This window comes from Hippoglossus stenolepis, chromosome 19 (genome assembly GCF_022539355.2).
Source record: "Hippoglossus stenolepis isolate QCI-W04-F060 chromosome 19, HSTE1.2, whole genome shotgun sequence".
NCBI classification, from domain to species: domain Eukaryota; kingdom Metazoa; phylum Chordata; class Actinopteri; order Pleuronectiformes; family Pleuronectidae; genus Hippoglossus; species Hippoglossus stenolepis.
The window spans coordinates 5,567,639-5,589,688 of record NC_061501.1 but is presented as its reverse complement, the minus strand read 5'-3'; the positions used below and the strand labels follow the sequence as shown (position 1 = coordinate 5,589,688).

The window sequence follows — 22,050 nt, the reverse complement described above, 5'->3', positions numbered from 1 at the left end:
GCAGGTGATGAAATTGCAAAAATATGCATCATTGATTTTTTGGTCTTTCTTTCCCACCAGCAACCTTAATCTTTCTGCCATAAATTACTGGCGTTATTTACATGCACCAACAAAGGCTGGTGGGAGATGTAAAACTGCGACGGGGTCAAAGCGTCCTCTGTGCTCTATAAATTATGCGTCCGGTGCATGTTTAATCACATGGAGCACAAGGCTGGCGAACAAACCCCGGCCTGACCTTCTCATAATTAAAATGCAAAGTAACCTGTTGCCTGTCTGCGGCGGTGATTGGACGTGACGTGGCGCGGCCATACAGCCGTGCTGCCTCTTGGTTCCATACTTGTGCCACACTGCAGACACATGAAGACGGTTTGCTATTGGGTTTGATTCCTAACTGAGGTTATTATCATTCTAAACCCGCTTGTTTTCTTGAGTCTCCTTCAGAATTATTCCTCGTCATTAGTGAGACCTCATCAAACTGTTCTACAAAATACTGTTACTTTGTTATTGTTTGTGTGCTGGACGTTGTGTGCAAAATTGATGTTCTGAATAAAATTAAACTGAATTTTTTTCAAACATTGGATGTTGTTTATTTTCAGACCCAAGTTCACAACTTTTCAAAATAAAAACTCAACTCCATATGAAACATTGCAGCAACAAAACTAATGTTGTGATTTAACTGTGTTGACAAATTGCTCAAGAGGAAGTGATTCTATAAATTCTACAAAAGTTTTTGCGGTGACGGAGGGCAACACCTGCGACTCCCGTCAATGTCTGTGTTAGTCCGATATGGGGAAATAAAAATATATATAGAATCAAAATTATCTGATGGCATTTTGTGACCCACAGTTTGACCCAGTTACCAACTGGTGCTGTAGTTTATACAAGGACGTAGAAGAAGACACTGACTGTTAAGCCCCCCCCCGAATGGTTCCACACACAGACATCTATGGAATCAGTAGGTAGAAGTACAGGATCACAGGAAATCTTAGTTTATAAGTGTGAAGAATCCCCGTTATCAACTGCACGTCTTACCATTTATTCCTCTGTGGCAAGAAAGTAAGACCACTTGATTCATGGCAATAGCCTCATCATCGAAGCTTTAAAACCTCCCATCTTCAAAATGTCAAGACGTTAGGAAAATCAGCTCCGGTTTCAGCCTCATGATAAAATATGAAAGCATCCAAATCACCACAATTGGAGACGTGAGGATTCCACATAAACCGCTGCGTCACGTCTGCTCTCTAGCTGCGTCGGCTATTTTTCCAAGATGACTGCGATGCTAATAGGCGACTCGCTTCCCAGAGAGAATCTACCATTAGCCTCAAAGTCGATCCAGGATATGAAACCTTTTAACATTCCTAAGTGTCGTCTCCAGAGCATGATGCATCAGCATGCCAGAGAGGGGCCGTCCACAGCCTGAGTCATTTATATTTAACTACGGGACCCCGTGACCCGAGGAATAAGCTGGCAAAACAAAACAATCGCTTTAATAATTGGAGGACAGATGTCTTTTTCCACAGAGAGCGGCAATTAATCTTTGGAATATGTCTTTGGATAAAATGTCGGCTGAAAATAGAAAGTGCATGCCCTCTTCACTCATTCCATCCTTTCGTTTTTTCCTTTTGAGTCTCAGCGCCGGCTGCAGCGTTGGCTGAAGGAATTAGGTTTCCGGGAAATCCGTTTGTCTGGACGTCATTATTATTATTCCCCGTTTCATTCTATTTTATACTTTCATGTGTTTTCTTGTTTACCGCATGCTAGAACAAGTGAATTTCCCATGGGATCAGTAAAGTTTGACTTATCTTATCATGGACTCAAAGAGATTTTTTCTTTCTTTATTTTTTCTATCTATTCTATTTCTGTATATTCCTTCACCCAAGTACTGCATGCTACTAATGTGGTGTCTTCTCCTGCTGAAACATTGCAAATTTCCCCATTGCGGGACGAATAAAGGACTTCTTATCTCATCTTATTTGACTTTGGTGGTCAGAGGTTGAGGTCATTTTTACCTTGTTATTTTTGTCCTCACTCAAAAATTCATACACTAATTTGAAAGAATCGACAAATTTGGATAAAATGATGCAGTGATGACATTTTATATTCAAAAGGTCAACGTCATTGGGATACTATGTTCTGCAAAAACACTTTTCTGGCCATCTTTAAACACCATAAGAGGAGTGAAGATTGTAATTCCTGCAACCTGAGAGATCGGCAGAGGCAAACAACCCGGCAGTTATTCTAGTTTTCTAACGTGAATATGAAACCATTTACATTGTGTGTAACCCACTGTAAAATAATGCACCACTTATCCTTAATCTAACTTTATGACACAGTGTCGTGTGAGCAATTTAAAAGTGTAATAAACAAACAGACATTTCACACGCTGTAATAAGAGTTACGAGTTTAGGCTTTTCTCAATGTGATACAACTGCTCTTCACATGGTTTTTGTACCACTTTCCCTTTACATGTTCAGCATGTAGATGAACTTCTGACACCAGCTGCAACTCCTTTTTTTATTATCTCTTCTCCTCCTTGTCACATGCTACAGTGTTTCCTATACGCTCTTCACTTTTTCAGTCGATAATTAATTAGTGTGACCAAAAATTAATTAGGGTCTAGGCCAAAGAATGCTGGTGTGCCTTGCAAAATTAATTTGTGAGATGGAGGTGGGGAGGGGAGGATTAATATTCTGCCCGAGCGTTTCTGTAAGTCTGTAGCCTCTGGTTTTTCAAGAGAGCCGATGAAGGGAAATGTAAATATGAGACACATAAAACCTGATGATTGACTCAACAGGGATGAAAGGAAAGTACACAGTCGTTTAACCAAGCTAAAAATGACTTCAGGACTTGAACCTGTGTGTTTTTACGAACAATGATACAGTCACGTTGTAACATTTTGAAGTCACAAGTAGTGTGAAGGATTTACGTCTTCAAATTCAATAATTACATTACTGCATGACACAGTAGTTGCCGCAGAGAAGTTAGCCTCTATCCAAAGAGGTGAGGAGAGACATTTCTTGGTGCCTGTTAAGTGCTCTTATTTTTTAAGAGCCTGTCTACAGAGAGCCTGTCCACTTGCTATTTAACTCGCTGTACTGGAATTGGCTGCAATTCACCTGGAGGGCAGTCACTAGGTTGTCCTCAATGAATTGGTGTGAATGGGGCTAAAGAGCTAAATACATTTATTTCACTTGCTTTCAAACCAAAAGGCCCACAGCTCAGTTTAAGTAAAGTGAATAAAGTCCAATGAAGGAAGAACAGGATTCTTGTGCTTTGACAGCCACATGTAACTTTGGCTGATGTAGTAGCCCAACAACGCTCACTGCTTGATTGACACAATATGGAAAGGCTGTAAAGTTTCTTGCAGTTTGTGATGTCACAAATCCACACAGAAAGATATTACCCTAGGCTATCCCTATTTGACGACCACATGAGCGCCCCCTATCCAGCCTGGAAGTTGTGAGAGCGGACGTTTTCCCTGTATTAGAAATTCTCTGTTCTTATGTTGTGTCGACACAGAGGCTAGCTAGCCACCTGCAGCATTGCTTGCATTTGTGAAGCCTTCAGTTGAGAACAAGACTAAGTTGGGGACGTAGCTCAAACCAGGCCTGAGCTACTGTTAGCTGTAGATGCTCGGTTCCGCAAACTGGCTGCTTGTTGAACCATCATGTGTTGTAATCCACTCATTCTGATGATGGCGCTAGAGGAAAGGTCAAGGGTCCTTGCCTTGATTGGATTTGATACACAATACAGTGTTTAAAATTCAACTCTCATGCTACAATCAAATTTCAACGACAATGTATGACTGCTCTGATTTAATTTAATATGGAAGAAACAGCCACATATGCAAAAAGAGAAGATAATAATTCACTAAAGGATAATTCAATATAAATATCTTACATTTTCTTAATATATAACCTGTTAATAAATTAGAAGCCGGAAAATAAAATGTTCGCTGTTTACTATCATGCAATATCTTGTCTTGGTTCTCTGCAGATCTTGTTTGACATCAGTACACAAGTGGCCTTTTGATGGAAATTGGTATTTTTTTTCTCCAGCACTCTGAATAACTTGCTCTAGCAGCAGCTTTTGTCTACAGATATGGACTGGAGGCCGGCTGCAATGAGGTTTCCAGTTGGTTTGGTGGATGCTTCAGGTTGCACACTGGTTTGTGGAAAGCAGGAATAAAATGCTTTCAGCAGCGTGGTTCGTAGTTTTGCGTTTCAGCGATAAGTGCTCATGTTGGTTGTGTCAGCTGTGGCATGCAACAACAGAAACCCTTTCATTACGTTCTCCACATTACAACCGAGCCCAAACCCTGAATGGTTAATGGAAATGGATAGGTTGGTGGGAAACCTGTATCACTCGAGTTTCTGGATTTCTAAGACAGAGATGAAGTGGACAAAAAAAAAAAGTCGTACAACCGGTATGGGTTGACCTCATCCTTTCATACAATAATTGTTTGAAGTCAAAACATCCACAAAGTGTGAAATTAAAACACATTTTTGTCACGAGGCTATCGTCATCTCTCTTCTTCTCTCTGCCAGGCACGACACACAGTCAGGAGGCAGTTGTCATGGTGATTAATGCAACTGCACACTGTTAACCTGTAGAAGAGAGAAGAGGACTTTTCAAAGCACCACAGACCTTGACTCCAACTAATGACTGTCTCTGCTCGCTACCTATTCAATAGTGGCAGAAATTGAAAATCATACCGGCTTTTATGAAGCTTGACGTCTCGCTTGGATGTCGTAAAAAATAAAACATTCCAGCGCGTTGGATTGCGGAGCAGCTGTGCGGTTTGTGGAAAAGACTTTTGCGAGTGGACTGGAAACAGAAGCTTTCAAGTGACAATGCAGTTATTTTTGGCTGGAGCGACGATGACATGAAGCCACGTAGCAACAAGTTATTTAGAAATTACAGCCGATGCCATGACAGTGCCATGACAACTCGTCGTTAGTGTGCATAAACGGCGAACCGCTGCATCTATACCTCTGACAGCAATGGGACCCACCAAGAATTCCTTAATGAGTGGGAAAGGGCAGGGAAGAAAACAAACATTACACCCGGGACCATTATGTGGGAATGCGCTCTCACCTCTCCCTTGACCGTTCGACCCCAGGCTCCAGAGGCTAACGGCGTATTTCGGTCCATCCTCCTCCCGAGTGCACTGCTGCTGTCTGCCGGAGTGACACAAGCCAGAGACTCGCGGAGGGAATCTAATTACAGAGACAATTATGATTGTGACCCAGGCCGACCCGGATTTGTATTCAAATGGACTCATTTACCTTGAGCTGCAGAGATGCATCTGCAGAGGACCGAGTGTGAACCCGGGGACTCCTGTGTCACTCAGTCTCTTTGTCTCTTATCACTGATGAACAAGCTTATTATTCAGCTGAATTCCTTCTTTTATGAATTAATTTAAACCAATCCTTGGATTATTACCTATCCCATCTACCTTCTAAATCGACAAAAGCCTGTCTGTCTGTATGTGGAACACGTATCTCGCCAACCATTCATCTTATAGGCTTCATACTTGGCATGTGTTTTTTCTTAATGGCCCAAGGAAGTGTAGTGTTGAATTTGATCTGATCGAATTTGATTTGAACTTTCAAAATGTTATGGACAAATTTGAATAAACAGGCTCTCTGTAGCAGTCAGCGGGGTTGGGGAAGTGAGCCTTCAGTCTGCAGACGTAGTTGAACATGTCTTCTTCTACGGCCTCTGATATATTACAGCACGGATCAACAACTGGGTTAAACTGCAGAGCAAAGTCATTGCTACATAAGTTTGATCTTTTTTTTTTAACATATGGCACTGACACATTCACGGTCGCTGATCTCCGTCATGGCAACAACATTCACAGAATCACTTCCTCTTCAGCAATTTCTCTATGAAGTAAAAGCACAATGTTTGTTTTGTTGCTGCAATGCTTTATATTGAGCTGAGCTGCATTTTATTTTGAATATATGTGAACTTGGGTTGAAGATTGTGTCCAATACAAACCATACAGGTGAACAGTAACAGTAACAGTTGTCATTCTATGTAAAACATTGACTATAAAATCTTCACTGCAGATAAACCAGGTAGGATGAACCCAAGGTTTTTTTAACTTCAATCTGCTCCATCGACTTTATAAAAAGCTCTGCACACTACGTCCAGCAGACAAACAATAAAAAGGTGACAGTATATTGTCCAGATGCACCAGAGCATTACCACAGGCCGAGCTAACAGCCCATTCCGAACAGGCAGGTTTAGAACGGGCACTGCACTGGGATAATTATATTTGTCAACTGTCAACAGAATCATATTATGATGATACTCCCCCACCCCCATCCCGCTGGCTCTTATGTGTCCCGCACAAATCTCCTCCCGAGAGTGATGCCTCTTTTTTGGGGTGAGGCAGGCTCTCGCTAAGGATTGCATCTCAAATTTCAAAAGAACTGATGATCTTACAGTTTCGGTCAGAATTTAATCTGCGGCGAACGACACACACACACACACACACACACACACACACACACACACACACACACACACACACACACACACACACACACACACACACACACACACACACACACACACACACACACACACACACACACACACACACACACGAGCTCTTCATGTTGCAGGGTCTTAAATACAAAACAAAACAGAAGAGGAAAAAAAAAAAACACAACTTCAAATCTGCCTCACTTTGTTGTGGGCAATGTTCTCAGATCCTCTCTCATTTCTGCAGCTAATTGCAACATGGTAATTAGGTGTAGAATCTAATTTACCATGGGGGTTCGTTTAAGGAAACATGCATTATTCAAGGCAGAACCCAGGGAGGAGGAGGAGGAGGAGAAATGTTGGGATTGCAGAAGAACAATAGTCCTGATGATACTTGTGCTTTTGATGATAACAGTGACGGTGAGGATTGAAATGGGCTCGACAGCGTATGAACAGATAGCAGCAATGATGATGATGATGATGGTGGGATCAGCGATGATAGCGATTATGGCACACATGTGGCGGGCGAGCGCAGTTGTGGAGCTCAGCAGCGGGGGGACATAAAGGAGAGTCACTGACCTCAGATTTCAGTCCTATTTCCCCTACAAGCCAAGTCCTAATAGACTCCATTAACAGAAAGACAGGGAGGGAGAGAGAAAGCCCTGACGCTGGGGCTTTCAGAGTAAAGTCTGCATATGTGATGACTTGCAGTCTGACTGACTGAATGAACCGGGCGCAGAGTCTGATAACCTCCTCTTTCCTGATTATTTCCCCTCATTTAACTCACTGTGTGCCTCCATCACAGTCCATTTTCTCGCGCGCGTGTGTGTGTGTGTGTGTGAGAGAGACAACCGCAGGCGAGGCAATCTCTCACTCCTGCCCCGCGTCTGTTAATTCACAGCAATTTTGGATAATGATTTATTTTACAATCCACAATTGGAAGGCCTTTCCGCTTGAAAGCGAATGATGAAATAGAAATCTCTTTGCAATTATGTCGTGGGAGATAGTCACATCCATTGAGATTCACTGATACATCTGACGTGGAACACGGCGACGCTTTGAAATGATTGTGAATAACACGCTCGTCGTCCTTCATCACTGTTACCAGCTCAGTTTAGCACACGAGAATAAACTCTAAAAAACACACTCTGCTCTGTAAATACTTGAATTAGCTCTCAGCCGATGTAAAGAATGATGGAGATTTGTTTTCCTGAAAAACAAGTGTGAGGCTTCTCAATTCAGTTCGTAAGAAATTGGGCATATTCCCAAAAATTATCCCGTGGCTGGGGTATTTGTTTGGTTTTCATTAACACTAAGCATAAACTGTTTTAAATTATAATGTAACTAGCAACTAAAATGCACTCATGCACTGGGGGGTCGGGGGGGTCATGAAAGGGTGAGGGTAGACAAATTAGGGTAGAGTTTTTTATAGGGCAGCTGAGGGTCTTGATTTTTTTTCCGAGGGACTAAATTTAGGTTTGATGTAAAATGCGGAGGAAAGCAGTTTTTTTTCTCAGTATCAGGTTTTTTATAAATATATACACTGGCGGTGCACAAGTTCTGTTTACATATTGAGGTTGAAACTGCAGAGGGGGTTTGCTTTTACACAAAGTGAAACACAAGATTCAGCACATCTCACCATCATAGTGATTTCCCAATAATTACAAGAATATATATTCATACATTATTTTTAGGTCTCTTGGTCTCAAATACTGAAAAAAGGAACCATCTACTACAGACTTAATACAAATATTTTGTGTGCAAATATGTATGTGTGTGTATTTGACCCACATAATGTATGTTTCTATTCTTTCACGTGAAGTCTAATAAATGTATACTGTATAACATTTGACCTGAAATCTAGTGGAGCACAAGACCAGAGTAGCATACAGTAGAAAGTACATGTAACAATAGTTTTGTACTTAAGCACAGCACTTGATTAAATTGACTTTCCACAGCCATCATATGTACAAAACCTCTCCAGGCCTCACCACTGTCATGGGATACAACCCTACATGTGATGCACTCCCCTCAGACATGAAGATAAGATGTGGGACATCCAAAAATGAATAATCGCTCCCAGTAATCCACTGGGCTTTAGGCTGAGTCACAGTATCGATGTGGGAAAGCACATGGAGGACGTGCACTCTGCGTACATCAAAGAAAGAATGCCGATCTTACTGCCACATTTACCAGAAACTTTATACATGATGGTCCACTCCACGTCAGGATGTGAGTCAGCTGCGCGGAAATCAAACGCAACATTCGCCCGACCCCGACTCCAGAGGTTAAAATACAAGAATCGGGGCCTCTAGGATTTCTCTCTCTGGGTCAAGTAAGGAGCAGTTTGGACTCTTTTTGCGGGTCAGGTTGCTCGTCGGCCTTCCGTTATGCATCGCAGGTACAGTTCAAGTCTACAAATCAAGTGGGGCAGGAGTTTTGGGGAGATCAAAGAGCTGCGGCATTTTAGGCGAAAAAAGCCCTCCCAACATTCTTCACCACTCGAAAGAGGGGAGGTTCTCCAGAGCGAGCTTAATTACCAACTGCAGGCGAAGCTTCATTTATAAACCACAGGGCTTTTACTGGAAATCAGACGAGCTAATAAGTTGCCGGCCCATTCTAGGTCATCAGCATCATAAGCAGGGGAGCAGAGAGCTCGTTGGTTTTTTCCCCCTTTACTATGTATATATCTTATTTTCTTGTTAGTTTGTAACTTAAAGTAGGGCTCTTTTGGTTTATCCACTGCTGTTTTGTATCATTATCTGTGTCAAGTAGAGTAATTATCTAACAAATGTAGAAAAGCGGGCTTTCTAATTAAATGCCATGGGCTGTAAGCGATGGAGATAAATTATTTATAGTGCTTTGATGAGAGCTAGCTAGCTCTAAGGAGTGAACAGTCAGACGTTTTTCAGGATTGAAACCACTGCAGAGAGAATTTTACAGAAACTTTTCCAAACGAGAAAAAAAAACAAAACACCAAACGCTAGATCTGAATGTTTGCCACGGGGGCGAGCTTCGTCAGGTTCCCGTGTTTAGCAAACACTTTCTCCAGAGATGCAATTTGCTCATTCGAGGAGAGTTATTTTCATGCTGGTGTTTACAAGTCAGGAGGAGGTGAGGCCATGTAGTGCTTCTAGCAGCAGCGGCGGCGGCAGCAGCAGCAGCAGCAGCAGGTACAGCCGTTTAACACAAGCTGTCTGCTGAGACTTTGGTAAACACTTGGGTTTCTAATGCATTTTTTAAGTGACAAATTCAAAATGTCAGATATGCACCCTCGCTGCTCACACCCTGGCCCCTAATCTAATTTTGTCCGTATTACCGGAGGGCAGGGTGCAGCTGAAATGCAGCCACTCACCCTCAACAAGCTGCAAACCTCCCACGGGCAACAAATACTGATAAAAAAAAAAAGCTTTCACGATAATGAAGCACAACTGAGGGGACTTAAGAAATAAGACAAAGGATGCGAGCCAAAGTCAGATAAGAATTTCTTATTATTCCAATAAAAAATACATTCATACAGAAATATAACAATTTTGCAAAACAATTTCAAATAAAAATTTCATAAAGCAAAAACATAACAATTTTACAAAAGTTGTTTTTTTTTCTTTTTATACAAAGATTCAGTTGAGAACAAAGAGCTGTGTGTGTGTGTGTGTGTGTCTGTGTGTGTTTGTGTGTGACAGAGGAGTAGTGGGATGAAAAAGGATGATGGGAAGTGTGAAAGTGTGAAAGATGCGAGCAAACATGGGGCTAAATCAAGGCTCAATTACCACTCGAACAATATTGGCTGCTGCTTTCACAGAATGGATGTTCCTTCTCTTTGCCCACAAAAGGCATCGCCAGCACTCCCAAATCTATCGCAGCAAGCAGTTTCAGGTTTGTACTCATCGTGTCTCTTTCACCCCGCTGATCTGAAATCCATATGTTGGAACACGCCACAGTGCGGCTTGCTGCAACATCGAAGATTCCAGCAGCAAGGTCGCTGATCTGGAGCGGGTGGCACCAATCACTGTATCCTGAAGCAGTAATAAGTGTAATCCCTACAATTAGTCTGGTCTCCACCCTTTGTCCTGTATCCATCCCCCTCCAGTGGGAAAAATTGAAAAAAAAACAAAAACAATTTTCAGGAGATAACTTCATTGACGTTCTTTTCTTTTTTTTGGGCCAAATTTCCATGTGCAACATCGATGCTTGATCTTTATCTGCTGCCAGAACCCACCTGCCCCCCGCCCCTTCTCTGTCTTTTTTTCTTCATATTACTGTTGCAGCTTGGCTAAAACAACGCTCCCCCAGACAGGTCAATAACCAACCTACACAGTCAGCAGTCTGTGACAGATTCCATGCCAACAAAGCCTTTAGCAATTCATTACCGCGAGGCAGTACAAGGCAAGGCCTGTCCGACTGCGGCCTGTTAATTACAATAAATCTTTAGCGTTTTCTTCGGTCCCACTTGCAGCGGCGGAGGGGACGGAGCGGGGGACAGGGAGCAGAGGATGGAGGGGAGGGATACAGGCTAAAAAAGGAGCAGCACTGTATGAGCTGAACTGAGAAAAAAACGTGTGCGTCTAGCTACTCTGGTTATTTTGTACCTTGGAGCCGAGTGTGATGGACTTGAGTTCGTACTACATAGTAGTTAACAGCATTAATAAATGAATTTAAGTGCTCTAAACATACAGCATTTGTCTTATTTACATGTTCTGACTCCAATGAGTGGGATGTACTGATCAACTGAGCTGCGTCTCTGAGTCAAAAGAGGCAGACAAAAAAAAAAAAAGCGAGTGAATTGAGAGAGAGAGACTTTTCGAAGCATTTACATTTAACACAATTAACCGTCGGAATAGATGCAGGCAGCTTTCATTACACACAAAGAGGTGTGAGTTAATTTGTAATTGAGCCTTAATCAAGCTTGTCAAATCACCCATACAACAAATGTGACTTCCCGAGGGGGCGAAAACAAGCGCCGCCACGGGGCTGAGTCACTTGCATAAGGCACCATTAAGGTCAACAGTGCATTATAAAGATAGAAAAGGAAAGTACAAAAAAAACAAATCAAAAAGTATTCCTCAAGGCAAAGGATGAATGAGGAGAAAATCAGCAAGCAGTGGTGGCGTCTGCAGCCGTGTGCAGAGCCAGAGTGAAGGGAAATGTTTGATGATGTCGTAAAGATGAAGAGGAAATCATCGGGGCGCTTATGTACAATATTGTAACATTTAAAACCGTTCGCGTTTTAGCTGCACTTTTATTGAGAAAAAAACCTATTTGCAGTCCTGATTACAGTTGGAAACAGGAAGTGAACAAACCCTAGAACCATGCAACACCTGTCTATGATACTGAAGTTATAGTATAGTTGTGTTTTATACCTCTAAGCACACAGCTTATACAATTGGGACTACAAATGAGCTTTGTAGCATGTAAAAAAATAATAAACCAGGCTACGTAACACATTGCACATTTAGTAGCTGCACCAAAAACACCAAAAAAAAAAAGCTCCGGTCATACAGTGACCAAGGGAGTGAGGAGGGCAGAGGGGGAGAGTTTTGGTCCCGGGTCACAGACCAGAAGGGGACACGTCAATGCTCTAGTTCTCTCTAGTCAAACCCAAGGAGACTTCCCCCTTCTCCTCCTCCTCCTCCTCCACTAAGTCTGGGTGTCAGGCAGGGCAGGGCAGGAACTTTCTCCCTGCCTCCTCCTCACACTGCCACCAGGGGAAACACGAGTGGGAACGTTCCCCCCAGAAAACCCCATTCAGTCCACAGCGACATCGGTACCAGCCCCGCTCCATCTATCCATCAATCCATCTCTTCTCCCAGAAATCCTCGCTCTCTTTCTCCACGGGGGCCCGGCGGCCAATCTCAGACATTCACAGTGCACACATGCTTACCTCAGACAGGTATTTTTTTTAAAGTACCAGTGTATCTGCTGTCCGGGAGATGTCCCCAAAACATCATGCACCATACATACAAATCATTCATTCTGTTTGCGTGTCTTTTTATCTTTTTTTTGTCTTTTTTTTTGTATGTTTTAAGTCCTTCTCAATGAAAAACAAAGTTCTTTCCCCAATCCATGATTTTGTCCTCTTGTCGCAACAGACAACCTTCAGAGCACCTTTCTCCAAAGAGAGGTCCCGGAGGCACTGGGTTTCAGTATGGTGCAAAACGGCATGCTTTGGCTGGAACACACTCCCGCTACTCTTGCTCTCTGGGACAGTTCAACCAAGAGACCGGATCGGGAGAGACGTCGGCGTTTGTTTTCTTCTTCTTCTTAAAAAAAAAAAAAAACGTCCACCCCTTCACTGCGACGCTCGCTCAGCGCTCGCCCTGTTCTCTAGATGTGCCTCTTCATGTGAAGAGCCAGATGGTCTGACCTGGAGAAACATCTGGAACAGGAAGAGAGGGGGGGGACAGGAAGTCAGACATGTTGTACTGAACGGAGGAAGAAGCTTTGTGCTACAGGGATTTTAAACATTAATGGTGTAGAACTCATGCTTTTTAATGACACGTGAGGTAATAACTGAACAAATTCCTATTGAGAAGTGGCTCATTGAGACCAATTATCTCCTCCTGGTTTATAGTGACAGCCTGATGTTGACATTTGGGAGCTTTAAAAATAAAAATGCAAAATTAAGTGAGCTGATTGTACATTTCCCCCAATGAATTTGTTGTTTATTTTACTTGTCACACAGATACATCCTTAGCTGGACGTTTAATTCATTTAAAAGCCCATTGAAGATTTGATTTCTGAGGCAGATACAGATTTTTGAAATCTGATTGGACGATGTTAAATTTCTTTACACAACCTATAATACAAAGCGAATTTTATGACCATGAAACAAATGTACTGAGTGCTACATCTGTTCTAAAACATATCACTAGCCAACATACACACATTTCAGTAAGCTAGTATGGGCCCATATTTACACTAGTCATGTTGAGCTAGTCCTCAGTTCAGCTCTAAGTAAGGGTACAGTCACACACACACACATCAATGTGAAGCCAGGTCAAAGTTCATCAAAGTTGAACTCCATGTGAGGCCACGCTGTGATTTGCCTCACCAAAGGAAGCAAAGGTTTTATTTTGCTCCTCCGATTGGATGTGAGAGCAACAAACATTTGTGTCTGTGTGACCGAGCCCTCAAAAGACCTCAGTGTCCTCAGTCTTTGGAGACATAATGAAAGTCTGGCTTACCTGTCACAGTGACTGCATTTAAATGGCTTTGCCCCAGTGTGCTTCCTGAAGTGTCTGGTCAACTCGTCGCTTCGTGCAAAGCGCCACTCGCAGCCCTCCCATGAACACCGGTACGGTTTCTCACCTGCAGGGAGATGGAACAGGTGAGTGAAGCTCAAAGTTTGGACACACAAAACAAACAACTGATGCACCCTGTTTTCTCTGCTCAGGCAATGATTGGTTGGCCCTGAACTGTTGTTATTCAAAACGAATTCAAATCAATCACCCCCGGGTCAAGGCCTGATGACAGGTCAGTCGAGAGCCAGATTCCACTGAACCTGTTGGATCACTTGGGCTTTTTTAATGCAGCCTGATGAAACATGCCAAGAATGCTAACAGCGATGCTCTGCAGCTGAATACAAAACATACGCTCAGTGTGTAGAAAATGAAATAAGTAACATGTGCAATTTCACGCCTCTAATCAGAAGTAAGGAACACTGAAATGACCATTCAGAGGCCTCCCACTTGGGGCCCCCTGGGCCCCCCCACCCATTCACCCCATTCCCATGCTGAAACTCAATCCGGTTTGAAGTCCTTTTTATCTCCCATGTGCAACCCCTCCCCCTTGCTCTCACTCGCTCGCTCACTCACTCACTGGCTCAGTGAGTCACATTCCAGATAGATTAGGTCACAGTTTAGGTATCCAGCCATGCAGCGCTAATGCTCACAGCGCTCCAGCTGAGGACATCATGCAATGTGGACCTTTAATTACATTACACAATGGCTGGACAATGCCTTTACGATGACAGACTGAATTCATCGCACTTCCAGCCAGCGCTCAATAAAAACTCACATTCTTTGACTCTATGAATGAAGTGGTTTTGAGTGAAAGCAACAGAGGAGAGACTCAACCTTCACACATGTCACAAGTGGACATAATTTAGGCCTTGGCAGTTTGTACTGACCTGTATGAGTGCGCTGGTGTGCTTTGAGGTGGGAGCTCTTCGTGTAAACCTTGCGACACCCGTTGAACTGACACCTGTGTACTCGCCTCCTGCCGTCCGGAGACGCTTCCCCGCACATGAGTCCCGTCTTGTCCGAACCCTTTGCGGAGCCACCGCTCCTGATTTTGACCGGCAAGTGCAAGTCGCCGTGCATGGCCACCCAGCTGTTCGTCACGGTGATGGGCTCCGAGTTGGGCTCCGAGTTGGCCTCCGGCGAGGAAGGTGGCGTGCTAATGACCGAGGGGCTAAAAGGTCCAGAGCCAACCAAGACGGAGCCCAGAGGGTTGGAGGTAAAGCTGTGCGTGGGCGAGAGCTCCTCAGAACTGTCCGAGGCCTCGCTGCTGGCGTCTGAATTCACACTGTTGGTGTCCAAGATTTGGCTGTCCTGATTGTCCTCCTCGTCCGCCCGCGGCAGCTTTGGGTCGGACTCGGCCTTGGCCTTGTCCCCGCAGGCCAAGATCAGCTTGCTCCAGAGGTCCTCCTGGCCGTCGAACTTGAGGTCGGCTGTGGAGACGTAGGGCTCGCTCTGCAGGTAGCGCTCCAACTCCAAACATGTCTGGTTGAATGAAAACACAGAGTAAGAAGAGATGAAGTGCAGCAGCTCCCCTGAAGAGAGGAGGCTCGTTCACAGCAGCAAAACACTGCACGTGCACATGAGTCATATTTGTTAGATGCTTCCAGCAGGACATATGAGTCATCCCTGCACTTATCTTTACATTAGTGCTGCGATGATTAGTCTATTGATTGTTTAGTCAGCTGAAAGAAAATGAATAATTCAGATATATTTAAACAAAAAGGCCAAACACTTGCTGGTTACAGCTTCTGAAATGTGAGGATCTTCTGTTTTCTTGTGTCATATGATGGTAAATTGAACATTTGTTGGTTTTAGGACATGTGTTGCTCTCTGGGAAGTGGTTCTGGGTTTCTCTACGTATTTATGTTTAAAAGACTTAAATCAGTGACTGGATGAACTGATGATGACAGTCTCCATTATTTGCATTTGCACGTCACGATTCTTCATTTCACAAACTCATCCTCCCTCACAATATCCAGCCTCATCTCATTCAAACATGTTCCAGTGGTCTCAGCTTGATGTGATTTACTCTGTCTGAGCTGCTGCTGCCCCCCCTCCCCCTCCTCCCCCTCCACCGCCACTAGCGTAAGCTCCAACTCTGCTGCACCTAAGAAAACGTGCATTGTCATTTCAGCGCCCGACACATTTTGATAGTCCTTTTAAGGAAGCCGCTCGACTTCCTCCTCCAGCCATTCAGCTGCTTTTACCCTCATGCGTACCTCTGCCATGCAATCACATCCTTCCTCATGTCAGCCACTCAACCACCACCCCCTCAACTGCTCAATAAAAAGATAACACTGGCTCCAATTTACTACAGAGGCCGTTAAAAGTTGAAAAAAAGAAAAGAAGAGGCCGTTCATTAGGAGGGTGCTCAGAGACAGAGGCTCTGACGGGGCACATGTAGAATAAATATTTCCTCTGGGCTCCTGCAGCACAATATTTTCCAGCTGTGCTGGTGCCTACTCATGCGAGGAGGGATTGGGCCATGGCTGATATTTGATCGTGTCATGTTCCGGGGGGGGGCTCATTCAAATCACAGGATCATGCAAAATGATTGTATTTAACTAGAATCTATATTACAGAGCAGGAATAAAAAGGGAGAATAGGGTTTCGAAAAGAAGAAGTTGAGGAGCCCATTCAAATAGCAGGATGGTGGGAAATGATGTTTTTTGATTAAAATTGATGTTAATGTTATGTTTTTTGACTAGACTTAATGTTGCAAAGCAGAAAAAGGTTATATGGGGTAAGAGAGGAAGCTGTGACAAAAATGTGTTGCATTTAAAGTTGACGATAGAGGAAGTGAAGATTAACCAAAGCAGATTTTATGTTCTGAAAATAGAATATTTAAACAAAAACTACGGGCTGCAGGGCTTGATCCTGAGCCAGCGCTACATGTGAGTTTGAATCAGCGAGAAAATCTACTTCCTCCTGCGTTTGAGCAGCTTGTGTTGGAAGTGAAACCAGCTCTCACATCCTGGAAGCATGAGCTCAGAGGAGGAGAGATCATGCTGGAAATACAACAGCAGCATGCAGAGAGAGAGAGAGGGAGGGGGTGATAGAGAGAGGAAGAGCTGGTGATAGAGAGAGGTAGAGGGGGTGATAGAGAGAGGTAGAGCTGGTGATAGAGAGGGGTAGAGGGGGTGATAGAGAGAGGTAGAGCTGGTGATAAAGAGAGGTAGAGAGGGTGATAGACAGAGGAAGAGATGGAGGTAGAGCTGGCGATAGAGGTAGAGAGAGGCAGCGTGCAGTAGCTCTCTCTCTCATTCATCCTGGTGCAGCAGCAGCAGCAGCAGCAGAGGCTGGACTCCAGCTGTCAGACTGACACACTGATCCACTTCAGTCTGCCAAAAACTTCATACCCCACACCCACACACACACACACACACTGCTGCAGCGTGTCAGGTGAGCGCACGGGCTCCGTCTACGCACTGGGACCACTGTGTTTACAGCCCTAACACGATGTGATTGTATAAATATTCTCAACTTCCCTGTGATCTATTAAAGCCCAAAATAAAAAAATTAAAAAAAAAAAAAAAGAAGCGCAGCCAGTTCCGCTTTGCAGCAGCAGCAGCAGCAGCAGCAGCCCAGACCCCAACACACACAGTGGACATATTCACCTGCTGCCAGTACTCCTCCAGTGACGGCAAGGCGGAGAAATAGCCCGTGTCGTGAACTATCTGAAGTTCGTGAAAGATGCTGCACATGGGTAGAACATCCATCTTTTCTGTTTTTCCCCCCTTGTCTTCTTTTTAAAAAAAAAAAATAAGCCTCGAGTAGCTGCACTTTAAATATTTGAGTCAGGTATAAAATAGAGCCAGCGGAGGGAGTGGGAGTGAGAGCGTTCCCCCGGCGATGCGATCCGAGCAGCGGCAGAGTGGCTCCGTCAGTGCCCCCTCCTTCCTTCCTTCCTTCTCTCGCTGCTTCTTCTTCTTCTTCTTCTTCTTCTTCTCCTCCTCTCTCTCGTATTGACAGACGCGCAGCGGACTGGATGAGGAACAACTGCGCTCTGCAAAACTTCCCTATTCAAACCTCCGGGCCCCGCCCCCTCCTCTCTCTCTCCCTCTCCGCCCTCCGTCCGGCCTCCGCTCCGCCCGCAGCCAATCGGAGGCGAGCGGCGTAAGGGCTCGCGAATGATATCACGGGCGGCCAATGGCGGCCGAGCTGCGACTTCATTCGTTCCGTTCTCGCGTTTAATTGGCGGGTTTGACTGCCAGTGGCTCGCCGCTGATTGGCTGGTTATTTATAGGCATGTATATATGCCGGGGCTGGAGGCTCTCAGTGCCTGCGTTGGTCTCAGCGTTTGGCCGCAGACAGCGCCTGTGAGCCGGCCGCACTTCTACCAGAACCGCGGCCTGCTGCTGGAAAACATGTCAGCTTCTCTCTCTCTCTCTCTCTCTCTGTGTGTGTGTGTGTGTGTAAGTTGGTCATGAGCAGCACTTGCGACACCGGAGCCTCTGAGCCCGGGTGAGTTCAGCCGCTCAAAGTGCACGTGCGTTCACGTCAGAAAAGTTCCACTGGGTGAGCGCACGTCCTGCCACACATCCGACTAATGGACGGCCAGGATATTGTTGTGTCACCAGAGTTTAGGGGAAACGTCAGTCCTCACCTCTCCTCCTCTGGCGGCCTCCATACACACTTCTGCTTTACGCCGAAGAGTATGTGACCGCCATTGAACTCGAGTCCTGAGGCAAAGGTTTGACTAGAGCAACTTGTGGCCTCTTAGGTTGAGCTGACAGAGCGGAAAACATACTGCAGAGGCCCCTGAAGTTAAAGAAACTCAAACCCAAGTTTAGTTATTCGGATACAGGACAACAAATAACATATTGAAGAACTTTTAAACCCAAACTACCAAAACAAGTCCAATTTATGTGCAGCTGTTTCATACAGTGTGTTTAAGTTCACTTACTCCTATAGTAATAGCAGAACATTTGTTGAAAAATGACCTTGATTGGTACAAATAGACAAAATAAGTTCATTCAAATTAATATCAGCAAATTGTACGGACACTTGGGAACTTCAATTTGGAAAAAAACTTTTTTAGATTTTTTAAAAAGTTGGTAAACAACACATTTTTCAACTAAAATTGTATCTATTGTATTGTGTCAATCGTATCTTATCCAACATATTGTATTCAATGTATTTTATTGTCTCCATTATATTATCATTTAAAGTCAACATCACTTACTTCTACTTGCTACTTCGTAAGACTGTAGGCTATGTCCTAATAGAGTATGTACAGTTATATCACAGATATTGATTTATTATACAGGTGGTGTTACACCAGTAGCACAGTTCAATTTGTAATGTGAGACGCATGTAAATGTGAAAGGGAAGAAGTTTAAAAGAGTTTAAAATAAGTTAATGTTACGCAGCAGAATTCAGATCTGTGATATCAGTAACAAATGTTTGTGTGTTTTTGTGTTTTCAGGACTGTTGCCAAACTTTAAATCTAGCCTCAGAGGGTAAAATGCAAGTTAAACTCAAAGTTTAGATGCTAGTCTTCGGTCTTAGGCATTCATCAAAGTAAAAACAGGAAACGTCACATTGCAGCAGAATGATAGCGTTGATAGTTCCACTATTGTCTGGGGTGATACCCAGCTGTGTTCTCTCATGAATGGCTCTTCATTCCGTCGGCATTCCATCACATATTTGGCAGTGGCACGACGTCATCCACTTGTTCTTATCATTTCCTCTGTGGAGAAGTGCTCGCGTGCCACAGCGGCATCTCTTTCCTGCAGCTATTGCATAAGTCCAACGCATTGAGTCGCTGCGCAACCTGGGACACCATGGCCAGACGAGATAAACAACATTTCCGCACAGGAGCCACATTGTCTCCAGAGTGGCAGTATTTTTATGCTGCCGTCCCGGGTAGACAACTGAGTGTCCTTTGTGCTGCTCTCAGCTGTGAGACCATATTAGTCACCCATAGCATCTGATTTAGTCATATGGCGATGGGATGCCTTGTGAAGCCCGGAGCTGGCCTCAGTAGCCCTGCGAAGGAATTCCGCTTTGCTTTTATGTTACTAATGGGGCTATTCATTATGTCCCTCCAGGACTCAGTGGACACTCTGCTTTGAAGAGCAAAAACTCACCAAGTCCATGTCCATTAAGAAGAGCTGCGAAAACCTCCTGTTGTCACCACACGGAAATGTAACATAATGCATGGCTTATCATCACGCAATAATATGCCCACTCATTATTCATGCGTTTCCGAAGTTGCCAAGGCTTGCACTGTACGTGTCTGATGAATAACAGCGTACACTGACGGGTCCCGCCGGAGCATTAGTGGGCAGCGCTGCAGTAATCACTTCCTTCAGAAGGCCTCTTAGATGAAGCATTTAGAGAATGCACAAGGTCCTGCATGGCAGCTTTTATCTTGGAAGGCCAGGTCCGCAGCTTTATCATCGTTATGTAATCCCAGCCCAGCCAGTAGCCACAGGAAAGAGCAATTACAGGATGACCCATTTTAATGCATCACTGTCAACCCAATCAGTGAGTTGTTCAAAGGGCTTTTTTTTCTGCGTAACTTGGCTTTGTGTGTTACAACTGTTGTATTGTTTTTCATATTGTGCATAGGGAAACAGGGTATGCCTGCTCTGATACTCAATATCAGGAAATAGATTTGGAATTAACATGATTAGTCAAGATGATTGACAGAAGATTAGTCATCATTTATTTGTCTAACCACAACATTGTTTGTCATTGTCAAGCTGCAATACCAAAGGTTTTGATGATTACAGCTTCTTACATGTTTGGGTATTCTTGCAGTTTTTTTTACTGTTGGTTGTACAAAACAAAACATTTGAAGGAGTCAGGCTGTGAAAATTGTTACTGACATTATTAACAATTGATATATAAGTAGAGAAAATAATCAGCAGTGATCATTAGTTGCAGCTCCAGCAACAGTCATGCCCTCACTGTACACTGACTCGTGAGATTAATAGTAATAATAATGATAATAATAGTAAACTTTTTGAATAGCACTTGTAATGTGCTTTATTAGATGAAATGATGAAAGCAATTCAAAACAGATAATGAGAAGCAATTAATAATAATAATAATAATAATAATAATAATAATAATTTTAAAAACAAATAAAGTTCTCAAATATGATATGGGACTATGTTTATTTTGAAATATGAATATCAAACCACTTTGAGTGCCTGGACCTATATTCTTCATGCCATTATTTTGGACATACGTTTTCGTAAATTTCTTAAAGATTTATGTGAGCTTTAGCTTTGTATTACACTTTCTGCCACTGTCTATCAGTCCATCATCCACCAACTGTCAGTTATTTCAAATTCATGTAATTGCATTGCATTCTGTCTACTCTCAGGGTTAGGTTTAGGGTCAGTTTCAACCCTTTTTGTTTTCGTGTCAGCTCATTTAGACATAACAGACTTTTACCCTGGGAGATTGCAGCGAAATGTGTCTTTAATGCCTGGTTCAACCTATCCAGACTCCTCCATGTATGTGTATCAAAGTTCTGGGCTGCGGTGCGTGTGTGAAAGTAGGAGTCAGAAGCTTTTTGGGGGGAAAATAAGTTGCTTAAGGGGTCTGATTGAAGATATTTGCATTTATTTGTTTTAGCAACAGCCAATGGGGAAACTCCCCAAACTCTGGATGACCAAAAGTGTAACGTGATCCCAAACTCAACTGTATTACTCACTCAGTCATAGACATTCAGAGCTGAAGGATCAAAATCAATAGTATGGGTTAAGCAACAAAACCCTGGCTCCTACATTTTCCATGATGCAAATGGAATGTGGTAAGCCTCAGTGGTACATGAATAGGGAGTGTGCATACATTTTATTTTGTGAAATGAAGCAGAGACAAATTTATGGTCCAACAATGTTAAAGCAGACGTGACGGCCTCAGAAACAAACGTCCCCTCATTATTTGCCTGCTTACCATCAGAAGGCCCGTTAGTAGTGAGGTACAGCACAATTGATAGAGATGCATTGCTCTCCACGGGGGCCACTGAAAATTTGTCCAAGCTTAAATAAAATGAAAATAAAAGTAATTGATTGGAAATCAATGCACATACATCATTCACTCTTTTGTTAAAAGGAGAAATGGAAGGAAAGAGAGGGGGGGAAAAAGAGCTCCTGGAAAATCGATATTCATTCGAATCATAAATCAGAATTGAGTCAGCGCTTGCTGGGAGGGGGGAGATAATCATTGGCCTGGTTTTGGATTACATACTCCACACGGCTGAGGCTCGTCCAGCCTGCAAATGTGTTCCGCTTTGTTACAATCCTCCCCTCGCTGCAATTCTTGTCCCGCACACACACACACACATGAACAG

At 43.6% G+C, this 22,050-nt stretch overlaps 1 protein-coding gene across 1 annotated transcript; it reads right to left on the bottom strand.

Moving 5' to 3' along the window:
- Positions 1-9,971: 9,971 nt before the first annotated feature.
- klf6a (Kruppel-like factor 6a) lies at positions 9,972-17,753 on the bottom strand. Its single transcript, XM_035142659.2, has 4 exons — positions 17,357-17,753; positions 14,627-15,221; positions 13,683-13,806; positions 9,972-12,874 (listed from the first exon to the last, which is right to left on the bottom strand). Exons 1-4 carry the CDS (start codon positions 17,456-17,458, stop codon positions 12,823-12,825), a joined length of 873 nt encoding a protein of 290 aa, XP_034998550.1. The 5' UTR covers positions 17,459-17,753; the 3' UTR covers positions 9,972-12,822.
- Positions 17,754-22,050: the final 4,297 nt, after the last annotated feature.

Excerpts from the sequence above, each read along its gene's own strand:
- klf6a (XM_035142659.2), bottom strand. The coding sequence starts at position 17,458 with ATGGATGTTCTACCCATGTGCAGCATCTTTCACGAACTTCAGATAGTT. Across the intron at positions 15,222-17,356 it reads TGGAGGAGTACTGGCAGCAG|ACATGTTTGGAGTTGGAGCG; the intron begins GTGAATATGTCC and ends TCATTCAACCAG. Across the intron at positions 13,807-14,626 it reads ACACCAGCGCACTCATACAG|GTGAGAAACCGTACCGGTGT; the intron begins GTCAGTACAAAC and ends ATCTCCCTGCAG.